Source organism: Oncorhynchus mykiss, chromosome 11, assembly GCF_057628025.1.
Source record: "Oncorhynchus mykiss isolate SJ-2025 chromosome 11, ASM5762802v1, whole genome shotgun sequence".
NCBI lineage: Eukaryota > Metazoa > Chordata > Actinopteri > Salmoniformes > Salmonidae > Oncorhynchus > Oncorhynchus mykiss.
Window position 1 is genome coordinate 62,866,183 of NC_143032.1, and position 24,599 is coordinate 62,890,781.

Here is a 24,599-nt window from a genome sequence, read left to right on the forward strand (position 1 = left end):
GTTCAAATGAAGTTTATTGAACATTCTGACTTGTAGAGGGACAGTTTGGAATTGTTGAACATAAATGTGCATGGCGTTTCCTACATAATTTGAAAGCATCACCAAGTTTCGTACCTACATCGTGGCTAGTAGTTCTGGCGATTTAACCACCATTTCGGCGGGGGTATTAAACAACTTATTGACCAACATCGGTTCAATTACTTGAATTCCATTCAGTTTTAGTTTTTTTTTTGTGAGCCCAGCGTTGTTTTCTAGAACGAAATCAAATCATCCACGAGAGAAATCAAGGCAAGAACTGTGTGGGACGCTGGGCTGAAGGGAATTGTAGTTTTCATTAAGGAACTATTCAACCTAGTCAGAGAGCTTTTTATAATGACGAGATGCTCATGTCTCCGCCCTAACAATCGTCGTTGGGAAGGGGTCATTCCAAATTTGGGAAGGCAGGCGACAAGTTTAGCTCCAAAATAAACCCATAGAAATGCATTGGGATTATTTTGGACAGATTTTGGCAAGTGAAACCTCTCGCTTTGCCTCTTTTCCTTTCTGACCAAGTTCAGAGAATAAACGTAGTTATTAACTACAATGACCATAATCCATTGCACCTGTTCTTTCCGGCTCGCACAGACTAATAGCTCAACTACACCATTCGCTTGCGCGAGCATTGCAATTCGTCGTAATTGCTAGTCGTCGTAATACTATGAAAGTTTAGATGTCAATCACCATATAAGTCCAAAGATGAAAAAGCCTGGAAGGAGTAGAGATGACTAGAAATGATTCGGTTGACCATTTTATGTGTGGATTAATTGTTGGAGTAGAGGACCTTGTGCATTTCCAGATAAAATAACTCAATGTTTATATCCCAAGACAAATTAACTAGCAACAGCAAGTTGGCAACTTTGTTTAATGCTTTTTGACCTGTCCCCAAATTAATGTAATTGGTTCAGAGTTTGTTTTGATATTTTAACCTGCGTGTCGTGATCGCATTTGTTGTGGGGGGACAAAATACATTTATGCACGCACGCAGCCTGTTTGGGTTCGTGTAATAGGCTGACCACACTGCTCGCACGCGTTAACGAGCGTCTGCGTTGCCAAGGGCTAAAATAGAAATCAGTTCTATTTCTGACGCAGATCGTGCTGCAAGTCCTGCCTCTCCCATCTCCTCATTGGTTTGTAGAAGCAGGTACCCGCGTGCCATCTCATTGGTTATACCCACGTAGGTGACTGAAGACGAATGAGGTCAGTGGCAGTAATGCACCTAATTTATGAAAGTTGCCAATCGCAATATAAAGTCAAGAGAAGGAAAAGGCCTGGAAGGAGGAGAGATGACTAGAAACGATTCGGTTGACCGTTTTATGTGTGGATTAATTGTTGGAGTAGAGGACCTTTGGGCATATCAGGGTAAATAACAATTCAATGTTTATATCTCAGGACAAATTAGCTAGCAACAGCAAGCTAGCTAAATAGGACAAATTCGCTAGCAAGTGCAAGCTAGCTAGCTAAATTGCCATAAATGTTTAATGCTTTTTGACCTGTCCCCAAATTAATGTAATTGGTTCAGAGTTTGTTTTGATATTTTATCCTGCGTGTCGTGATCGTGTTTGGTGTGGGTGGGGACAAAATAAATTCATGCACGTGTGCAGCCGGTTTGGGTTCCTTGTAATACACGTTTATGCCTGCTACATTAGGTTTGATACACACTGACCGCATGAGAGAGGAATGAACACAACGATGAGAAGGATAGACTCAGTTCGTGAAAGTATGCCTTATCTACTTTGAAAAACGAGTACAGCATACTTAGGCTGTCAAGCCTAGCTAAATTGGATGACTAAAGACAGTACAGAAATAACGTTAGATGGTTGTCTGGCTGCAACTGCCTGAGCTGAGATGAAGACTTTAAGGAATTCAAAATAATAAAGTCATAAGTAATATACACAACTGAAATATTGTATTATTTCATAGTAATTTCCTTTTTTTGTATTGATGTTTACCCATTGTGGACCTGACAGAGACAATGGAATATTTTCAATGTTTTGGCAATTGAATGTTTGCTATTTTTGGCTCAAATCTAACGGAAAACGAACCAATCTCAAATAGCAGTAATCGCTCAGCACATCTACCTAGCTAGATCCTCTCAGTTACTGACGTTGACTTTGTTTTTAGAACAATCGTATGGTCACTTATGATTTAACATTTGTTGAACTTTGGTAAATAGCTATTTATGTGAAATGCATTAGTAACAAATAAAATAATGTTATTTGTCACATACATATGGTTAACAGATAGTTAATGCGAGTGTAGTGAAATGCTTGTGCTTCTAGTTCCGACAGTGCAGTAATATCTAACTATCTATATCTATATCTATATATCTAACTATATCTATCTTAGAGTGGCATTGTATTTTTTACCGGTCTGTTTCCATACCAAAAACCTCCTATAGTGTCCTAGACTAGTCTGACGTTGACCAGCCATGTCTGACGCCCTGAAGAAGCGCAAGTCGAAGGTTCTCCGCAGCGAGATGGGCACACCGGAGGTGAAACGTGGCCGTGGAGAGGGGGACCAGGTGAGCACTGGAGAGGAGAGGGGTGGACAGCAGGTACAGTGGAGGAAGGGAGGGGGGTGGGGGTCAAGATGGGAACTGCAGAGAGGAGGGAGCATTACTGAAATTGACTACTTTGGTGTGTGTGTGTGTATTCAGGATGTACGTGTGTATAGTGAGGAGGTGGAGCTGGATGGCAGGGACCCAGAGGAGGACTACCAGCAGTATAAACTAACCTGTGAAGCTCTGGCCCAACTGATGAACGATATCCAGGAGCTAAAAGCCAACGGCGCCAAGGATGGGGTAAGAAACATACACACACCAGGGTTTTTGTTAGCTGGTAATTGCCGGCTTTTGGCCGATAAAATGTAATAAAAGCAAATAAATGTAAAAAATGTAGCCGGCCATATTGTCTGGAGCTGCATATTATACCCCCGGATCTTGCGCTTAAGCACCATTCTCTCACTCCTTGGCATTGCCAACTGCCTTACGTGCGTGCACCTGCTGCTGAGGTAAGAGAGAGAGGAGCCTTGGCCTACGCTACTGTTGATTGCGAAGAGGGAGGCCTTTTTCATTGATGTAAAGCGAAAGTTAGGCATACTCTCTATGTTGAATAGCGTAGAAGGGGCATGTCCTCTTTAGCGGGGCCAAATGCAGGCTACTGTGCAGCTGTATTCAGGTAGGAACTTTTATTTATAAAAACATTTGTATTTATAATAATTTGTTTTTGCATTATTATTGTATGTCGTTGTTGTCGTAGGCCTATTGATTAATATAAACCAGTTCTTTAAATATGCCAAATGTGTTTAGTTTAAGATGGGTGTTAAGTAGGCTTGTTGTAAAATAGATACAATGGCTTGCGAAAGTATTCACCCCCCCCCCCCCCCCCCCCTGGCATTTTTCCTATTTTTTGAGGGGGGTTTGTATCATTTGATTTACACAACGTGCCTAACACTTTGAAGATGCAAAATATTTTTTATTGTGAAACAAACAAGAAATAAGACAAAAAAAACAGTACTTGAGTGTGCATAACTATTCACCCTTGCAAGTCAATACTTAGTAGAGCTACCTTTTGCAGCAATTACAGCTGCAAGTCTCTTGGGGTATGTCTCTGTAAGCTTGGCACATCTATCCACTGGGATTTTTGCCCATTCTTCAAGGCAAAACTGCTCCAGCTGCTTCAAGTTGGATGGGTTCCGCTGGTGTACAGCAATATTTGTCATGCCACAGATTCTTAATTGGATTGAGGTCTGGGCTTTGACTGGGCTATTTCAAGACCTTTAAATGTTTCCCCTTAAACAACTCAAGTGTTGCTTTAACAGTATGCTTAGGGTCATTGTCCTGCAGGAAGGTGAACCTCCGTCCCAGTCTCAAATCTCTGGAAGACTGAAACAGATTTCCTTCAAGAATTTCCCTGTATTTTGCGCCATCCATCATTCCTTCGTCTGACCAGTTTCCCAGTCCCTGCCGATTTAAAAAAAAAAAAAAAAAAAAAAATAAACATCCCCACAGCATGATGCTGCCACCACCATGCTTCACTGATGGTGTTCTCGGGTTGATGAGAGGTGTTGGATTTGCGCCAGACATAGCGTTTTCTTTGATGACCAAAAAGCTCAATATTAGTCTCATCTGACCAGAGTACCTTCTTCCATATGTTTGTGGAGTCTCCCACATGCCTTTTGGCGAACACCAAATGTGTTTGCTTATTTTTTTTCTTTAAGCAATGGCTTTTTTCTGGCCACTCTTCCGTAAAGCCCGGCTCTGTGGAGTGTACGGCTTAAAGTGGTCCTATTGACAGATACTCCAATCTCCGCTGTGGAGCTTTGCAGCTCCTTCAGGGTTATTTTTGGTCTCTTTGTTGCCTCTCTGATTAATGCCCTCCTTGCCTGGTCTGTGAGTTTTGGTGGGTGGCCCTCTCTTGGCAGGTTTGTTGTGGTGCCATATTCTTTCCATTTTTTAAATAACGGATTTAATGGTGCTCCATGGGATGTTCAAAGTTTCAGATATTATTTTATAACCCAACCCTGATCTGTACTTCACAACTTTGTCCCTGACCTGTTTGGAGAGCTCATTGGTCTTCATATTGTCCCTTGTTTAGTGGTGTTGCAGACTCTGGGGCCTTTCAGAACAGGTTTATAAACTCAGCAAAAAAAGAAACATCCCTTTTTCAGGACCCTGTCTTTCAAAGATAATTTGTAAAAATCCAAATAAATTCACAGATCTTCATTGTAACGAGTTTAAACACTGTTTTCCATGCTTGTTTTACAGACGGTAGGCAATTAAGGTCACAGTTGTGAAAACTTATTACACTAAAGAGGCCTTTCTACTGACTCTGAAAAACACCCAAAAGAAAGATGTCCAGGGTCCCTGCTCATCTGTGTGAACGTGCCTTAGGCATGCTGCAAGGAGGCATGAGGACTACAGATGTGGCCAGGGCAATAAATTGCAATGTCTGTACTGTGAGACGCCTAAGACAGCGCTACAGGGAGACAGGACGGATAGCTGATCGTCCTCGTAGTGGTAAACCATGTGTAACAACACCTGCACAGGATCGGTACATCCGAACATCACACCTGCGGGACAGGTACAGGATGGCAACAACGACTGCCTGAGTTACACCAGGATTGCACAATCCCTCCATCAGTGCTCAGATTGTCCGCAATCTGAGGGCTTGTAGGCCTGTTGTAAAGGCTTCTAAATTTTCTTCAATTGGCCATATAATCTAATTATCAATAGTAGAACTAGGCCTATGATATTTTATTAATGTAGACTCAGACAGAATATGTTGGATAGGAATTGCCTTTAGCAAGGCATTGAGGCTGGTTCTGGCCGATCCCCTCGAACTTGTCAGCAGCACTCCGAATTTCTCCATCAATTGGAGGAGTTTTAGGCTACTAGTGATTGGCACCAATATGTGAAGTCTGACTTTAGCCTATTACCAGTTGCATTTTTTCAATATGAAAATACTGAATCTGACTGACCTGCACATGTAGGAAAGTGTCCAGACGACTGTGTGCTTATTGACCAGTAGGCTAGGTGTGAATGTTCTGAAAGATGAATTCCCTAAATGGATGTTGGTCATCTGCTAAGAGAGAAAGCAAGGATGTTTGGAAAGGGATTCATTTTTTTCTTTCATTCAATTGAGTAGTTTTTATTCTGGTTGTGAGGACTAAACTGATATATCACACTTGTCTGCCGAATGTGTAGGTGTCCACATAATATTTCATTTGAGTAAGTGTGATCATAATAGTTATTTTAGCGATCCACAGTAGAATGAAAAGCCACCCCCCAATCCCACTGACATGAGCTGCTGAACAGCGCACTTGCACTAATTTATGGATGAGAAAGTGAACTTGCCTTCTCCAAAACGTTTTAAATGTAGGCCATTCATATGAAATATGTGCGCTGTACTTTGTTTTAAGCATAATTGTATTCTAATCAGTTCTTGTTTTTTGGCTCTAACTGCGAACAGCACCTGTCAAACTCTGTAATGACTCTGAAAACACAGGATGTTGGATTTTTGCAAACAGTACGTTATTCTGGCAGGAATGATCTCCCGCCATGTAAAAATTGACATGGCACGGCCTCCATAGTGGCCGCAGCGGTCTAAGGCACTGCATCGCAGTGCTAGAGGCGTCCCCACAGACCCGGGTTCGATCCCAGACTGTCGCAGCCAGCCGCGACCGGGTGACCCATGAAACGGCGCACAATTGGCCCAGCATCGTCCGGGTTCGAGGAGGGTTTGGCCAGTCAAACTTATTTCATTATTTATTCCAACATTTATACTGGATATGTGTGCCAATAAAGTTCAACATTCACATTTTGCTACTATTTCTGTCAAGTCTACGCATACAATTTGATGCATACATTAGATAAATCCAACTTATGCAATGCAACACAATGCTGCAAGGCAAACGCAGCATTCCATTGGAAATGAATGTACTTCTGGTGTACCAAAACACAATGATGCTGTCTGTCACATTGAGGCATTACTTGACAAAAAGTAGCGCTGCGTGGGTGGACGGTCTAATGGGTTACGCACCCAATGCACATGGATGACAGGTAAATTTCTCAATTGTCCGATAAATGTAAATCTTCCCAGTTGCTTGTTTGGCGGCAAATTTTCCTGATGGGAAACCTTGACACAGACGCTCCTCGGTGTTAAAAGAACGTTTTTGCTCTAACCCCCATGTTGTCTGCCCTTCCCTCCAGTGTGCTGAGGTAGAACAGAAGAGGATGCAGAGCTGTATCCACTTTATGAGTCTGAAGAAACTCAACCGCCTGGCTCACATGAGACTGAAGAGGGGGAGAGACCAGACGCATGAGGTACACACACATATGTATATATATATATATATATCTCTATCTCTCTTTCACACTCACAGTTCCCTCTACACACACACATGGCAAAAGCAGTTATTGACTCTCCTCACCGCTCTCCCTCCTCCAGGGCAAGCAGAGAGTAGATGTGTTGCACCTGCAGCTCCAGAACCTGCTCTATGAGGTCATGCACCTGCAGAAGGAGATTAGCAAGTGTCTGGAGTTCAAGTCAGTACCAGGGGGAGATGGGGTTCTAATTTGCATTTGTCCAGGAACGAGAAGCTTAAGAGTTTTGAGGCACAAGGTCTAACGTTAATAGTATATTTTCAAAGTTGATGTTGTCCTCTGCGCGTGTGTGTGTGTGTGTCCAGGTCAAAGCATGAGGAGATAGATCTTGTGAGTGTAGATGAGTTCTACCAGGAGGCCCCCCCTGAGGTATCCCGCACCCCCCTCACCAAGGACGACACCCACCAACTCACGCTGGCCAGGCTGGACTGGGAACTGGAGCAAAGGAAGAGGTGCCGCACACACTGAGAAACCTTTCTTGCTCTGTAGATTAGCTGAGCAGTACATGAGCTCCCACTGTTGTGTGTGTGTAGGCTGGCTGAGCAGTACAAGGAGTCTCTCTCCAGTAAGGAGAAGATCCAGAAAGGCATTGAGGTGAAGAAGGAACACCTGAGTTCTCTACAGCCTGGACTCAACGCTATCATGCAGGTAACATACACTCTTTGTAACTCACACTCCTGTGACCTTCCAGGCCTGAAGCCTAATCCTGCCCCCTTCCCCAGGCATCCCTCCCAGTCCAGGAGTATCTCTCCATGCCATTTGAACAGACCCAGAGACAGACAGAGATCGCCCGCCACCTTCCCACCTCTCTCTATGTCCTACTGGTACAGGCCAGTGCTTACGGACAGGCCTGCGGTGAGCGTTTGTGTGTGTTCACTTACATATGTGAACGCGACTGTGTGCCAGACATTTTTTTAAATTGTCACATTATCCATTTTGATGAGGACATGCGGTTTTTATGCGTTTTGTGTTTGTGTGTGTTTCAGATAAGAGCCTGAGTGTGTCCATCAGTGGAGACGTGGACGAGGCCAAAGCTCTGTCTAAACCTCCAGAGGACTCCCAGGGTAAGACTGCAGCACACCTGCCTGGCTGCATGTTAATCACCCTATATTATGTGTGCGTGTGAGTGTTCGACAGGGCAGTGATTTAAATAGAGAAACGTGTATGTGTATTTTGACTGTGTGTATCTAAGTGTGTGTCATTTGATTGTCTCTCCTCTAGATGATGATTCTGGGGATTCTGATGCAGAGGAGGAACAGGAGAAAACGGTGAGTGTGAGAGTATGCCACACCATGCTGCCACTAGAGGCCCCTGTAATACCACACACACACACACACACACACACACACACACACACACACGTGTCAGGGTCAACGAGTTCACCTCTCCTACACCCAACCCTCCTACGTACACACATTTTAAATTGCCTATTGTTATTATTTATTGATTGATTCATATTTCTGCTGACAGCAACTGTCTGTGGTTGCCTGGACACATTACTGCTGCTCTGCCACACCTCAGCTGAAACTCCTTTTCACCCCTCTTCCCTCCCTCCCTTCCCGCCAGCTAGGCCTTCTCTTTCTCTGTGAAATATGTATGATCTGATTGTCTCTATTGAATACTCCTCCTATCATCTTAATAACAGATGATCACTTATAGATTGCTTCCCAAGTGGCACCCTATTCCCTATATCAAGGGTTCCCAAACTTTTTCACTCAGGCCCCCCTTCCAGCATTGATGAACATCCTGCGATGTCTATTTCTATGGAAACAAGCACTGTTCATGACACAAACTGTTTACAATTTTAAAAATAATAATAATAATCTTGCAATTCTTAACATTTTGCCATGTCTAATGTGTATTCTTGTGACATTTGAGTGACTCCAACATTACCACAAAAAACCTAGCTAAAAAACATTATCTGACATGGGCTAGTTGATCTGGACATTTCTGACTAGTTATAAATGGTTCTCTAAGGTATGCAACTGATGATGAACTACCCAATTTCAAAATTGCAACTTGTGCATTCTACTATTACAACTTTCATAAGGAAGTTGAAAGCCAGACTGAGTTCCCCCAAAAGTGTGTATATACGCACGTACGTACGTATGTATATATGTGTGCCTTCGGAAAGTATTCAGACCCCTTCACTTTTTCCACTTTTTGTTACGTTTATTCTAAAATAGATTAAATAAAAAATCCTCAGTAATCTACACACACTACCCAATAATGAAAGCGAAAAGTTTTTTTTTAAAATTGGTGCAAATTTATTAAACACTTTTTTTTATACCTTATTTTCATAACTATTCAGACCCATGTGACTCGAATTTGAGCTCCGGTCCATCCTGTTTCTATTGATCATCCTTGAGATGTTTCTACAACTTGATTGGAGTCCACCTGTGGTAAATTCAATTGATTGGACATGATTTGGAAAGGCACACACCTGCCTATAAAAAGTCACACAGTAGACAGTGCATGTCAGAGCAAAAACCAAGCCATGAGGTTTATGGAATTGCCAGGAGAGCGCCGAGACAAGATTGTGTCGAGGCACATATCTGGAGAAGGGTACCAAAAAATGTTGCAGCATTGAATGGCCTCTTTCGTTCTTAAATGAAGAATGATGGAGACACCAAGACTCTTCCAAGAGCTGGCCGCCCGGCTACACTGAGCAATCGGGGGAGAAGGGCCTTGGTCAGGGAGGTGACCAAGAACCCGATGGTCACTGACAGAGCTGCAGAGTTCCTCTGTGGAGATTGGAGAACCTTCCAGAAGGACAACCCTCTCTGCAGCACTCCAACAATCAGGCCTTTATGGTAGAATGGCCAGATGGAAGCCACTCCTCATTAAAAGGCACATGACAGCCCACTTGGAGTTTGTCAAAATGCACCTAAAGACTCTCAGACCATGAGAAACAAGATTCTCTGGTCTGATGTAACCAAGATTCAACTCTTTGGCTTGAATGCCAAGCGTCACATCTGGAGGAAACCTCGCACGATCCCTATGGTGAAGCATGGTGGTGGCAGAATAATGCTGAGGTGATGTTTTCAGTGGAAAGTACTAGGAGGCCAGTCAGGAACGAGGGAAAGATGAACGGCGCATCGTACAGAGAGATCCTTGATGAAAACCTGCTCCAGAGAACCCAGGACCTCAGACTGGGGTGAAGGTTCACCTTCCAACAGGACAACAACCTTAAGCACACAGCCAAGACAACTCAGGAGTGGCTTCAGGACAAGTCGTCGAATGTCCTTGAGTGGCCCAGCCAGAACCCAGACTTAAACCTTAAATGGAACATCTCTGGAGGAAACCTGAAAATAGCTGTGCAGCAACTTTCCTCATCCAACCTGACACAGCTTGAGAGGATCTACTGAGAATGATGGGAGAAACTCCCCAAATACAGGTCTGCCAAGCTTGTAGAGTCATACCCAAGAAGACGCAAAGCTGTAATCACTGCCAAAGGTGCTTCAACAAAGTACTGAGTAAAGGGTCTGAATACTTATGTAAATGTTATATTTCAGTTTACATTTTTGTATAAATTAGCACAATTATTTTGTACTGTTTTTGCTTTACATTATGGGATATTGTGTGTATTTTAGAATAAGGCTGCAACCTAACAATGTGGAAAAAGTAAAGGATCAGAATACATTCTAATGCGCTTTACCAGCGCTCTGGTCTAAAGTAGTGCACCATATAAGGTCAAATATATATCTATATATTTACACACTGAGTATAGAAAATAGGTTAATTCAGGTGAAAGCTATGATCCCTTTTTGATGTCACTTGTTAAATCCATTTCAATCAGTGTAGATGAAGGGTAGGAGACCGATTTTTAAAGAAGGGTTTTTAACCGTTGAGACAATTGAGACCTGGATTGTGTATGTGTGCCATTCAGAGGGTGAATGGGAAAGACAAAATATTTAAGTGCCTCTAAACGGGGTATGGTAGTAGGTGACAGGTGCACCGGTTTGTGTCAAGAAGTACAACGCTCCTGGGTTTTTCACGCTCAACAGTTTCCCGTGTGTATCAAGAATGGTCCACCACCCAAAGGACATCCAGCCAACTTGACACAACTGTGGGAAGCATTGAAGTCAACATGGGCCAGCATCCCTTTGGAAAGCTTTCCACACCTCGTAGAGTCCATGCTCCAACAAATTGAGGCTGTTCTGAGGGCAAAGAGGGAGGGGTGCAACTCCATTTTTGGAATGTTTGGTTAAGTTAGTGTAGACATCAGTACATCTGATTAATGAGCAGTAGAACATGAGTGTGATTACATAGTAATGGTAATTCTCTGTGTGTGTGTAGAAGAGGAGGAGACCTACTACAGGTGGACAGCTAGATGATAAGAGACGTGAAATGCTGAAGAGACACCCTCTCTCCCTCTGCCTAGACCTCAGATGCAAAGGTACACACACACACACTTTCTATTCCAGTAGTTTCTGTGTGTCAGCCTCTCACAGATAGTGCTGTTTTTTTTTATCTCTGTGAAAGACTGCAGTACTCCGTCACTGCTCCTCAGTGACACACACACGGTTCCTGTGTGACAGGCAGCAGGACGCTGTCACTGTTTCTTAGTCTCTCTGGGACAGTAAAGGGGAGAAATGACATCATTCCGAGCTACAGTTGAAGTCGGAAGTTTACATACACCTTAGCCAAATGAATTTAAACTCAGTTTTTCGCAATTCCTAACATATTAATCCTAGTAAAAATTTCCTGTCTTAGGTCAGTTAGGATCACCACTTTATTTAAAAAATGTGAAATGTCAGAATAATAGTAGAGTGATTTATTTCAGCTTTTATTTCTTTCATCACATTCCCAGTGGGTCAGAAGTTTACATACTAATTGAGTGTATTTGGTAGCATTGCCTTTTAAATTGTTCAACTTGAGTCAAAAGTTTCAGGTGTCCTTCCACAAGCTTCCCACAATAAGTTGGGTGAATTTTGGCCCATTCCTACTGACAGAGCTGGTGTAACTGAGTCAGGTTTGTAGGCCTCCTTGCTCGCACACGCTTTTTCAGTTCTGCCCACATATTTTCTATTGGATTAAGGTCAAGGCTTTGTGATGTCCATTCCAATACCTTGACTTAGTTGTCCTTAAGTCATTTTGCCACAACTTTGGAAGTATGTTTGTGGTTAATGTCCATTTGGACATTGCGACCAAGCTTTAACTGATGTCTTGAGATGTTGCTCCCCCTTTTTCCTCCAAACATAACAATGGTCATTATGGCCAAACAGTTCTATTTTTGTTTCATCAGACCAGAGGACATTTCTCCAAAAAGTACAGTCTTTGTCCCCATGTGCAGTTGCAAACTGCAGTCTGGCTTTTTTATGGTGGTTTTGGAGCAGTGGCTTCTTCCTTGCTGAGCAGCCTTTCAGGTTATGTCGATATAGGACTCGTTTTACTGTGGATATAGATACTTTTGTACCTGTTTCCTCCAGCATCTTTACAAGGTCCTTTGTTGTTGTTCTGGGATTGATTTGCACTTTTCGCACCAAAGTACGTTCATCTCTAGGAGACAGAATGCGTCTCCTTCCTGAGCGGTATGACGGCTATGTGGTCCCGTGGTGTTTATACTTGCGTACTATTGTTTGTATAGATGAACGTGGTACCTTCAGGCATTTGGAAATTACTCCCAAGGATGAACCAATTACTCCCAAGGATTCTACATTTTTTTTCTGAGGTCTTGGCTGATTTAATTGAATTTTCCCATGATGTCAAGTAAAGAGGCACTGTTTGAAGGTAGGCCTTGAAATACATCCACAGATACACCTCCAATTGACTCAAATTATGTAAATTAGACTATCAGAAGCTTCTTGTCATGCACAAAGTAGATGTCCTAACTGACTTGCCAAAACTATAGTTTAACAATCAATTTGTGGAGTGGTTGAAGAACAAGTTTTAATGACTAAGTGTATGTATACTTCCAACTTCAACTGTATATGACTGTTAGAAATTGATATTAATGGTGGTGATAAGGATTTTGTGGTGCAGTGTATATGGTGATGGTTAAGTGCATAGATTGAACAAGAATTGTTAATTTAGTGTAATCAACAATAACATCACTACTAAGGTTACGCAATGTCGCCTCGTCTCTCCTGGCTCTGCAGTCAGACAGAACCCAATGCACCCTGAGAAACGGACACCCAGACACACACTCTCACGAATATACACAAACACATACGCAGCTTTTGCTGCTTCAAACCGCCAAAAGCTGCTTCATGGTTTAGAGCAGTGGTTCCCAACCTTTTTCAGTTACTGTACCACCAACTGAAGCCTATGGTCTCACGAGTCTTCTAAAATACCCCCTGTGGATAGGCCCAGTACCCCCCATGGGTCCTAGTACTCCTGGTTGGGAACCACTGGTTTAGAGGACAACAGAGAGCGTGAGAGGAGGCTGATGTAAATGTGCTTAAAATAAGGTGTGAGTGCTGCAGCGCTACAGTGCTGCCAGCTCCACACACACACACACACACACATACCGTCCTCTCCTCCCTGCCTGCAGTGCAACATTGCTACCAGCACCACACACACATACCGTCCTCTCCTCCCTGCCTGCAGCGCAACATCGCTGCCAGCTCCACACACACATACCATCCGCTCCTCCCTGCTTGCTTGCCAGTGGATAGAGTTACGCCTGCAATGCAGAACATCCCCCTCCCCTCTCACCTCATCCCTCCTCCTCTTTACCGTCTCTCCCTCCCTTCCTCCTCTTCTCCATTCCCCAGTTCCTCTCTTCCTCCCCTCCTTCCCCTGTCAGCAAGATAATGCCTCACTTCATCCTATATAGTACTTGTGAACTCTGTTTTTGGTTGCTATGAAGCCAGCGCTCTTCTATTTTCAAACCCTAGCGCCAGGATTGGTTATTTACCTGTCGTATATGAGCTCACTTGCGCTGAAGTGGGAGGGGTGGCAATATCTGAAGTGTGTCCTTGAAAACGTGCGCCGAATTATGCGCTGGTAGGGCTATTTAAGACCAACCGAAAGCTGGTCTTAGCGCTAACACTGTTGGTTATGGCATGGATTTTAACATGGGTTATGGCATGGATTTTAACATTGGAAGTGCAGCCTATCTAACCGTGAAGCACAGTGCCCATATGTAACAGTATAATCTTAGACCTTCCCCTCGCCCATACCCGGGCGCGAACCAGGGAGCCTCTGCACACATCAACAACAGTCACCCTCGAAGCATCGTTACCCATCGCTCCACAAAAGCCGCGGCCCTTGCAGAGCAAGGGGAACTACTACTTCAAGGTCTCAGGGCAAGTGACGTCACCGATTGAAACCATATTTAGCGCGCACCACCGCTAACTAAGCTAGCCGTTTCACATCCGTTACACTCACCCCCCTTTTGACCCCCTCCTTTTCCGCAGCAACCAGTGATCCGGGTCAACAGCATCAATGTAACAGTATAATTTTAAACCGTCCCCTCGCCCATACCTGGGCTCGAAACAGGGAGCCTCTGCACACATCAACAAGTCACCCTCGAAGCATCGTTACCCATTGCTCCACAAAAGCCGCGGCCCTTGCAGAGCAAGGGGAACTACTACTTCAAGGTCTCAGGGCAAGTGACGTCACCGATTGAAACACTATTTAGCGCGCACCACCGCTAACTAAGCTAGCGTTTCACATCCGTTACACATATACACATGGAACAAGAGATGTGCTTTTTGTGCCCATAAACCTCGTATTTAGAAACACAAACTCGTGTGACTCAATGAAAGCTGTTTTTTTTCCCTGTCCAATTCATTCGTCAAGTAGTCAAGACTGTTGATGAAGAGTTTGACTCATGAGTCCACTTTGAAATGAGTCTTAATCACCAAAGTTTGGCGGCAGCAAAACAGTGAGCGGGCATCCCCTTTTTATCTATGTAGGCGATTGTACATTATTTTAGCCAGCTCATGTTATTATTTTGGATGTGCTTAAAATACCCTCCATGTAGGCTATATGCCCATCATGGAACGAGAGATGAGATAATCCAGTGACATTTATATTCAGAAACTTGCAAGCCTACCCTTACGCTACTATAATGAAAGCTAGTTCAACAGCTATGCGTCTTCCTTATCCTGGCCATTCATTAGCCACGTAGCCTATCGCATCATACTAAGTGAACCCCTGTCCCTCTGTGTCTAGACGGCAGTGTGCTGCATCTGTTCTTCTACTACCTGATGAACCTGAACATCATGACTGTCAAGGCCAAAGTCTCCACCGCCACAGATCTCACTGGAGCCATCAGCGCCGGGTGCGTGTGTGTGCTTGCGTGTGTTTGGGGAGTGCGTGTCTGTCTGTCTGTCTTGTAATGATTCTATTTTCTGCCAGGGAGCTGTTAAACTCTGGCACGCTGCTCAACTGCCTGTATGCCAACGACCAGGGGTGCGAAACGCCCAACCCCTCTAACCGCTACCAGTTTGATAAAGTGGGGTAAGGATGCTGTCCTAAAGCCCAACACCTACAGTGCCTTGCGAAAGTATTCGGCCCCCTTGAACTTTGCGACCTTTTGCCACATTTCAGGCTTCAAACATAAAGATATAAAACTGTATTTTTTTGTGAAGAATCAACAACAAGTGGGACACAATCATGAAGTGGAACGACATTTATTGGATATTTCAAGCTTTTTTAACAAATCAAAAACTGAAAAATTGGACGTGCAAAATTATTCAGCCCCCTTAAGTTAATACTTTGTAGCGCCACCTTTTGCTGCGATTACAGCTGTAAGTCGCTTGGGGTATGTCTCTATCAGTTTTATACATCGAGAGACTGACATTTTTTCCCATTCCTCCTTGCAAAACAGCTCGAGCTCAGTGAGGTTGGATGGATGGAGACCATGTGTGAACAGCAGTTTTCAGTTCTTTCCACAGATTCTCGATTGGATTCAGGTCTGGACTTTGACTTGGCCATTCTAACACCTGGATATGTCTATTTTTGAACCATTCCATTGTAGATTTTGCTTTATGTTTTGGATCATTGTCTTGTTGGAAGACAAATCTCCCTCCCAGTCTCAGGTCTTTTGCAGACTCCATCAGGTTTTCTTCCAGAATGGTCCTGTATTTGGCTCCATCCATCTTCCCATCAATTTTAACCATCTTCCCTGTCCCTGCTGAAGAAAAGCAGGCCCAAACCATGATGCTGCCACCACCATGTTTGACAGTGGGGATGGTGTGTTCAGCTGTGTTGCTTTTACGCCAAACATAACGTTTTGCATTGTTGCCAAAAAGTTCAATTTTGGTTTCATCTGACCAGAGCACCTTCTTCCACATGTTTGGTGTGTCTCCCAGGTGGCTTGTGGCAAACTTTAAACGACACTTTTTATGGATATCTTTAAGAAATGGCTTTCTTCTTGCCACTCTTCCATAAAGGCCAGATTTGTGCAATATACGACTGATTGTTGTTTTATGGACAGAGTCTCCCACCTCAGCTGTAGATCTCTGCAGTTCATCCAGAGTGATCATGGGCCTCTTGGCTGCATCTCTGATCAGTCTTCTCCTTGTATGAGCTGAAAGTTGAGGGACGGCCAGGTCTTGGTAGATTTGCAGTGGTCTGATACTCCTTCCATTTCAATATTATCGCTTGCACAGTGCTCCTTGGGATGTTTAAAGCTTGGGAAATATTTTTGTATCCAAATCCGGCTTTAAACTTCTTCACAACAGTATCTCGGAACCTGCCTGGTGTGTTCCTTGTTCTTCATGATGCTCTCTGCGCTTTTAACGGACCTCTGAGACTATCACAGTGCAGGTGCATTTATACGGAGACTTGATTACACACAGGTGGATTGTATTTATCATCATTAGTCATTTAGGTCAACATTGGATCATTCAGAGATCCTCACTAAACTTCTGGAGAGAGTTTGCTGCACTGAAAGTAAAGGGGCTGAATAATTTTGCACGCCCAATTTTTCTGTTTTTGATTTGTTAAAAAAGTTTGAAATATCCAATAAATGTCGTTCCACTTCATGATTGTGTCCCACTTGTTGTAGATTCTTCACAAAAAAATACAGTTTTATATCATTATGTTTGAAGCCTGAAATGTGGCAAAAGGTCGCAAAGTTCAAGGGGGCCGAATACTTTCGCAAGGCACTGTATATACACAGTGTGTACAGTTGCTTCAGTATCAGTACAGATATTGTTTAATTGTAGGATCAGTAGTAATTGATATATTTTGTGTTATTGTAGGATCAGTTCATTTGGAGATTACGTGGCAGAAATGGGTCATCCCTACCTGTGGGTGCAGAGTCTGGGAGGACTGAAGTTCCCCAGTGATGCCCCAGAGGTGTGTGAGTGGCCCTCCCATTGCATTTAATGAAGTGTCTGCTGCTATGGTGTGCTTCTTTCTCTCCGTGTGTGTGTGTTTTAAGCCTACCGTGTGTGTTTCAGGGTTTGCATGCAGGCAGTTCTCTGAGTGCCAGTCACATGGAAAGCACCATGAAGCTGCTGAGAGGACGAGTCCTGTCACGCATGGCCCTGCACAAACAGTTCTCCTCACTAGGTATACACACGCCTGGCCCTGCACAAACAGTTCTCCTCACTAGGTATACACATGCCTGGCCCTGCACAAACAGTCCTCTTCACATTTCTCATTACTGGGTACACGCACACAGACAATAAAATACATGTTTACGGTATTATATGCGTGTGTGTTTTTCAGAGCACAGTATTGTTCCAGTGTCCAGTGAGTGCAAGCACCTGTTCCCTGCTAAGGTTCTCTCTCGCCTGGCTCGCTGGACTACCATCACACACCAGGAGTACACGGTACGAACACACAAAACACTTCCTCACATTTTGTTTGCTGTCAACACAACCGAGGAGTACACAGGAAGTACACAACTTTGACTACAACTCAACCTCACACTCAATATAACAATTTCTGACTCTCATTGTAGCTGCTGTGTAGATGGTGTGGCTATAAAAGGCATTGTGGTTTAATTAAATAAACCATATAGTTTACTATTCTTTGTGTTCGCTCTCGCTCTATAGAATCTGGTGTTCACGCAGCATGTGTCAGAAGCAGGTCTGGCTCGGGAAACTGACCTCTTCTTCATGGCCGTGTTGGAGAGAGGAACAGGTAATTACCAGGGGTTAAAGTGATGATTCACTACGTAATATATTAAGACATTCCTGAAGAATTGGAGGCCTGTCTGTTTTGTTTGGACAAATTCTTTAGAAAAGTCAGGGAAATAAATGATATTTTTCCCTTCCAGCTCGTCTTCAGGCTGCGGTGGTGTTGAACCCCCGTTACCCAGTCATTTCTCCTCTCTTCGCTGTCTCAATCAGCTGGAAGGGGGAGCGCAGTGGACGTACTGACGACAACCTTCGAGTGAGTATACACACCCATCACACGCTGTGAATACGAGACGCTATCACAGGGGAGGGCAAATCTATATGCTGTTATGCCCTTTGGTGTTAGTGGTTAGACACTCACCGGCTGTGATTGACACGTCTAACCCCTCCCCCAGGCCATGGAGAGTGAGGTGAACGTTTTCAAATCAGAGCTCCAGGGGCCCCGCCCAGGCCACCAGCTGCTGACCAATCAGGTAGCTCGTCTGGGTGTCTGTCTGGATGTGTACCTGGAAACTGATGGACAGGACGACAGTGTGGAGGGACCACGGGAGTTCCCCAGAGAGAAGATGTGTCTACGCACTGTCAGGTACACGTACACACACAAAGTTGGCGTCGGTCGACATGGCCATTTTTGTTGTTGTTCTCACATTATTAGCCCAGAATGTTTTTTGCATTATTACATACAGCCAGAAATAACTTTTGGATATCAGAGCGGCAGTAACTCGCCAGCGTTTCAACCAGAATTGGATCCTTTGTTGGTACCCCCCAAAGCAATTTAACTTATCCAAGTGGCTGCTCCAAGACGCCGCCAGTGGAGAAGAGGTATTTGGAGTGGAGGCGGGCACACCATCCACCGCTTCTGAGTAATGTTCAGTCAGCTGGACAATAAAGTAGACAAGCTCAGGGTGAGGATCTCCTTCTAGAGAGACTTCAAGGACTGTAACATACTCTGTTTCACAGAATCATGGCTCTCTCTGGATATACTGTCCCCTTCCATATAGCCAGCTGGGTTCTCAGTACATCGCGCAGATAGGAATAAAGAACTCTCATGGAAGAAGAAAAGTGGGGGTGTATGCTTCATGATTACCTACTCATGGCGAGATTGTGGTAACATACAGGAACTCAAGTTCTTTTTTTCACCCGACGTAGAATACCTCACAATCAAATGTTGATCGCATTACCTCCTAAGATAATTGTCTTAGGAGGTAATCGTCACAGCCATGTCTATTCCCCCTCAAGCCGGTACCACGACGGCTCTCAAGGAACTACGCTGGACTTTGTGCAAACTGGAAACCGCATATCCTGAGACCACATTTATTGTAGCTGGGAACTTTAATAAAGCAAATCTGAGGAAAACGCTACCTAAGTTTTATCGACATATACTCGCGCTTCAAAAACTCTGAAACATTGTTTCTCTTCCTTCCAGGATGGCTACAAGGCCCTCCCCGCCCTTACTTCGGCATATCAGATCACGACTCCATTCTGCTCCCCCCTTCCTATAGGCAGAAACTCAAACAAGAAGTACCTGTTCCACGGTCTATTCAATGCTGGTCTGACCAATCGGAATCCATGCTTCAAGATTGTTTTGATCACCAGGACTGGGAAATGCTCTAGGTTGCCTCTGAGAATAACATTGACCTATACGCTGACACATGGTGACTAAGTTCATCATGAAGTATAAAGGGGATGTTGTACCAAATGTGACAATTAATAACTATTCAAACCAAAAACCGTGGATAGATGGCAGCAATTGCGCAAACCTGAAAGTGTGAACCACCGCATTTAACCACAGCAAGGTGACTGGGAATATGGCTAAATAGAAACAGTCCAGTTATGCCCTCCGCAACGCAGTCAAACAGGCAAAACGTCAGTACAGAGACAAAGTGGAGTCACAATTCAATGGCTCACACACGAGATGTATGTGGCAGGGGCTCCAGACAATCTGCGATTATAAAGATAAAACCAGCCACGTCGCGGACACTGACATCTTGCTCCCGAACAAGCTAAACAACACCTTTGCCCGCTTTGAGGATAACACAGTGCTGCCGACACGGGCCACTCTCGAGGACTGGGAGCTCTCGTTCTTCGTGGCCGATGTGAGTAAGCGTGTTAACCCTTGCTTGGCTACCGGCCCAGGCAGCATCCCTAGCCGTGTCCTCGGAGCATGTGCAGACCAGCTGGCTCGAGTGTTTACGGACATATTCAATCTCTCCCTATACCAGTCTGCTGTCCCCACTTGCTTCAAGATGTCCATCATTGTTCCTGTACTCAAGAAAGTAAAGTTAACTGAGCTAAATGACCATTGACCATGTCATCATGAAGTGCCTTGAGAGGTTAGATAAGGATCATATCACCTCCACCTTATCTGACACCCTAAACCCATATCAATTTGCATACCACCCCTACAGATCCACAGATGATGCAGTCTCTATTGCACTCCACACTGCCCTTTCCTACCTGGACAAAAGGAACACCTATGTGAGAATGCTATTCATAGACGACAGCTCAACACCATAGTGCCCTCAAAGCTCATCAATAAGCTAAGCACCCTGGGACTTAACACCTCCCTCTGCAACTGGATCCTGGACTTCCTGAGGGGCCACCCCCAGGTGGTAAGGGTAGGTAACAACACATCTGCAACGCTGATCCTCAACACAGGGGCCCTTCAGGGGTGCGTGATCAGCCCCCTTCTGTACTCCCTGTTCACTCATGACTGCACGGCTAGGCATGACTCCAACACATTATTATATTTGCCGATGACACAACAGTGGTAGGCCTGATCACCGACAACAACGAGACAGCCTACAGGGAAGAGGTCAACAACCTCTCCCTCAATGTGATCAAGACAAAGGAGATGATTGTGGACTACAGGAAAAAGAGGACAGAGCATGCCCCCATTCTCATCGACTGGGCTGCAGTGGAGCAGGTCGAGAGTTTCATGTTCCTTGGTGTCCACATCACTAACAAACTAACATGGTCCAAGCACACCATGACAGTTGTGAAGCGGGCACAACAAAACCTATTCCCCCTCAGGAGACTGAAAATATTTGGCATGGGTCCTCAGATCCTCAAAAGGTTCTACAACTGCACCATCGAGAGCACTGGTTGCATCACTGCCTGGTATGGCAACTGCTCGGCCTCTGAACGCAAGACACTACAGAGGGTAGTGCGAACGGCCCAGTACATCACTGGGTCCAAGCTTCCTGCCATCCAGGACCTCTATACCAGGCGGTGTCAGAGGAAGGCCCTAAAAATTGTCAATGACTCCAGCCACCCTAGTCATAAACTGTTCTCTCTGCTACCACATGGCAAGCAGTACCGGAGCCAAGTCTAGGTCCAAGAGGCTTCTAAACAGCTTCTACTCCCAAGCCATAAGACGCCTGAACATCTAGTCAAATGTCTACCCAGACTACTCGCATTGCCCCCTCCCCTCTCCACACCACTGCCGCTCTCTGTTGTCATCTATGCATAGTCACTTTAATTAATTAACTCTACCTACATGTACATACTACCTCAACTAACCGGTGCCCACGCACATTGACTCTGTACCGGCTCCCCCTGTATATATTGTATTTTTTACTGCTCCTCTTTAATTACTTGAGTTTGAGTTTTATTTTATTTTTACAGGGACAGTGCACATTAATCAACGTTTCAGTAAAAGTGCCGGTTTTAGCCAGCCGGCTAATTTTCAACCGCAGTCCCTGGGCAGGTTATTAAAAACAATTACAATATAGACAATCATTGAGCAGTGAGCACACGCAGCGCAACATAGGACAAGCAAGACATAGCATACAGACAGAGCAACATAGGACAAGCAAGACATAGCATACAGACAGAGCAACATAGGACAAGCAAGACGTAACATACAGACAGAGCAACGTAGAACAAAAAGCAGCAAGACAAAATTGTTTCCACACCTCACAAGCTACAGACAACATGGAAAGTGGCAATACACAGCTAGGGATTATGATCACACATCTGATTGACCTTTAGCCATGTATTCATACATTTTGTGAAAGTGTGATAGGTGGTGCAGTTATGTGTGTCTGATGGCAGTGTATTCCAGACATGGGAAGCTCTCACAGAGAAAATTGATTTACTAAAGGTGCTTTTCCTTAAGGGAACTATACAGTCACCTCTCATGGCAGACCTTTTGGATCTGCTGCCATATATTTGGGTTTTCTGTTTAACAAAAATACTGAGTGGAAGGGGAGCCATTTAGGATCTTGAATACAAGACATGCATTGGTGTATTGCACAAGATTTTCCAAACTCAGGAGCTCATGCTTTCTGAGGATGTAACAGTGATGATGGCTATTGGGCTTCCTATCAAGCACTTTGAGAGCCTGTTTGTAGAGAGACTGAATAGGTTTTAATGTTGTACAGCAAGCTTGGGCCCAACTAGTCAAGCAGTATGTTAAGTGGGGGAGTATCATAGATTTGAAGTACAGTTTTGCTACCTCTGTAGTCAAACAATTTTGTATAAATCGGAAATTAGCTAGGTTGAATTTGGTTATCTGAATGACCTTTTTCACATGCTTTTTAAAAGAGAGGTTGGAATCGAGTATGATGCCAAGGTACTTAAAATCAGATACCACCTGGAGCTTCTCCCCTGACATATAGACATCTGGTTCAGTAGCATCTGTTGCCCTCTTTGTGAAGAACATGCAAACAGTTTTTTTCACATTAAGATGCAAGCACGAGTAAGTGAGCCACTTTGTAACCTGGACCATTACAGTAGTGTTAAGAGTGGGCGACAGCTCATTGCTCACTCTGACACACTGAGTTCTGCCTTCAAGGTATGATTTCATCCATCTCAAGGCATCGGGGGAAAAGTTCATCTTGGACAATTTTGTAAATAGAATCTCATGGTTAACAGTAAGCCTTCCTTAGGTCCAGAAACACAGTCCCAACAACGTCCCTTTTGTCCATCTTGGACTTCACATTTTCCAGAAGAAAGCAGTTGGCCGTTTCTGTGGAGTGTTTCGTTCTGAAGCCAAACTGCATGGAGTGTAATGTGAAGGGGCTGTTGAGGTGGGCAATTAGTTGTTCTGCTACACACTTTTCAACAACCTTTGACACCACAGGTAGTATACTAATGGGCCTGTAGTTACTCACGTCAGCAGGGTCGCCCGATTTAAAGATGGCCGTCATTATGGCCTACCTCCAATTCCTTGGAAACACCACGAGACCAATAGATGTGTTGGTGACCTTAGTAATGGGGCCAATTACTTGTTAATTTTATCTTCTATCTGTATTTTTTGAAACTGTACTCTCGGTTAGGGTCTCGTAAGTAAGCATTTCACTGTAAGGTCTACACCTGTTGTATTCTGCGCATGTGACTAATACAATTTTATTTGATCAATTGACACACAATACCCCATAATGACAAAGCGAAAAAAAATGTTTTGTATTTTTTTATTTTTCACATGTATTAAAAATAAAAAACAGATTACATATGTAAATAAGGTTTCAGACCCTATGCTATATGACTCGAATTTAAGCTTGGGTGCATCCTGTTTCCGTTGATCATCCTTGATGTTTCTACAACTTGATTGGAGTCCACCTGTTAAATTAATTGGATATGATTTGGAAAGGCACACAACTGTCTATATAAGGTCCCACAGTTGACAGTGTATGTCAGAGCAAAAACCAAGCCATGAGGTCAAAGGAATTGTCCGTAGAGCTCCGAGACAGGATTGTGTCGGCAAAGATCTGGGGAAGGGTACAAAAAGTGTCTGCAGCATTGAAGGTCCCCAAGAACACAGTGGCCTCCATCATTCTTAAAATGGAAGAAGTTTGGAACCACCAAGACTCTTCCTAGAGCTGGCCGCCCGGCATAACTGGGCAAACGGGGAAAAGGGCCTTGGTCAGGGAGGTGACCAAGAACCCGATGGTCACTCTGACAGTGCTCCGGAGTTCCTTCCTTAATGGAAATTGGAGAACCTTCCAGAAGGACAAGCATCTCTGCAGCACTCCACCAATCAGGCCTTTATGGTAGAGTGGCCAGATGGAAGCAACTCCTCAGTAAAAGGAACATGACAGCCCGCTTGGAGTTTGCCAAAAGGCACCTAAAGGACAAAATTGTCTGGTGAAACCAAGATTGAACTCTTTGGCTTGAATGCCATGCGTCACGTCGGGAGTAAACCTGGCACCATCCCTATGGTGAAGCGTGGTGGCAGCATCATGCTGTGGGGATGTTTTTCAGCGGCAGGGACTGGGACACTACTCGGGATCAAAGGAAAGATGAACAGAGCAAAGTACAGAGGGATCCTTGATGAAAACCTGCTCTAGAGCGCTCAGGACAGACTGGGGCAAATGTTCACCTTCCAACAGGACAACGACCCTAAGCACACAGCCAGGACAACGCAGGAGTGGCTTCGGGACAAGTCTCTGAATGTCCTTAAGTGGCCCAGCCAGAGCCCGGACTTGAAACCAGTCGAACATATCAGGAGAAACTAGAAAATAGCAGTGCAGCGACATTCCCCATCCAACCGGACAGAGGATCTGCAGAGATCAATGAGAAACTCCCCAAATACAGGTGTGCCAAGCTTGTAGCGTCATACCCAAGAAGACTCGGGCTGTAATGCTGCCAAAGGTGCTTCAACAAATTATTGAGTAAAGTGTCTGAAT

At 44.3% G+C, this 24,599-nt stretch overlaps 1 protein-coding gene across 10 annotated transcripts in view; it reads left to right on the forward strand.

Annotated features, from left to right (window-relative positions):
- Positions 1 to 24,599, forward strand: part of LOC110536144 (THO complex subunit 5 homolog) — a 35,000-nt gene that overhangs the window by 2,448 nt on the left and 7,953 nt on the right. For 3 of the 10 annotated variants that reach the window (XM_036936013.2, XM_036936015.2, XM_090190862.1), the window contains exons 2-19: positions 2,438 to 2,560; positions 2,696 to 2,839; positions 6,749 to 6,862; positions 6,987 to 7,084; positions 7,228 to 7,374; positions 7,456 to 7,570; positions 7,645 to 7,777; positions 7,909 to 7,986; positions 8,144 to 8,190; positions 11,222 to 11,321; positions 15,047 to 15,155; positions 15,233 to 15,334; positions 17,083 to 17,179; positions 17,284 to 17,395; positions 17,555 to 17,658; positions 17,884 to 17,971; positions 18,108 to 18,223; positions 18,363 to 18,553. In XM_036936013.2, coding sequence (XP_036791908.1) covers positions 2,468 to 2,560; positions 2,696 to 2,839; positions 6,749 to 6,862; positions 6,987 to 7,084; positions 7,228 to 7,374; positions 7,456 to 7,570; positions 7,645 to 7,777; positions 7,909 to 7,986; positions 8,144 to 8,190; positions 11,222 to 11,321; positions 15,047 to 15,155; positions 15,233 to 15,334; positions 17,083 to 17,179; positions 17,284 to 17,395; positions 17,555 to 17,658; positions 17,884 to 17,971; positions 18,108 to 18,223; positions 18,363 to 18,553 — 1,988 coding nt within the window. In that variant the 5' untranslated portion in view covers positions 2,438 to 2,467. Of the gene's footprint in view, positions 1 to 2,436; positions 2,594 to 2,695; positions 2,840 to 6,748; positions 6,863 to 6,986; positions 7,085 to 7,227; positions 7,375 to 7,455; positions 7,571 to 7,644; positions 7,778 to 7,908; positions 7,987 to 8,143; positions 8,191 to 11,221; positions 11,322 to 15,046; positions 15,156 to 15,232; positions 15,335 to 17,082; positions 17,180 to 17,283; positions 17,439 to 17,554; positions 17,659 to 17,883; positions 17,972 to 18,107; positions 18,224 to 18,362; positions 18,554 to 24,599 lie in introns of all 10 variants that reach the window. The other 7 variants (XM_036936010.2, XM_090190861.1, XM_036936012.2 and 4 more) reach the window with 5 other exon arrangements.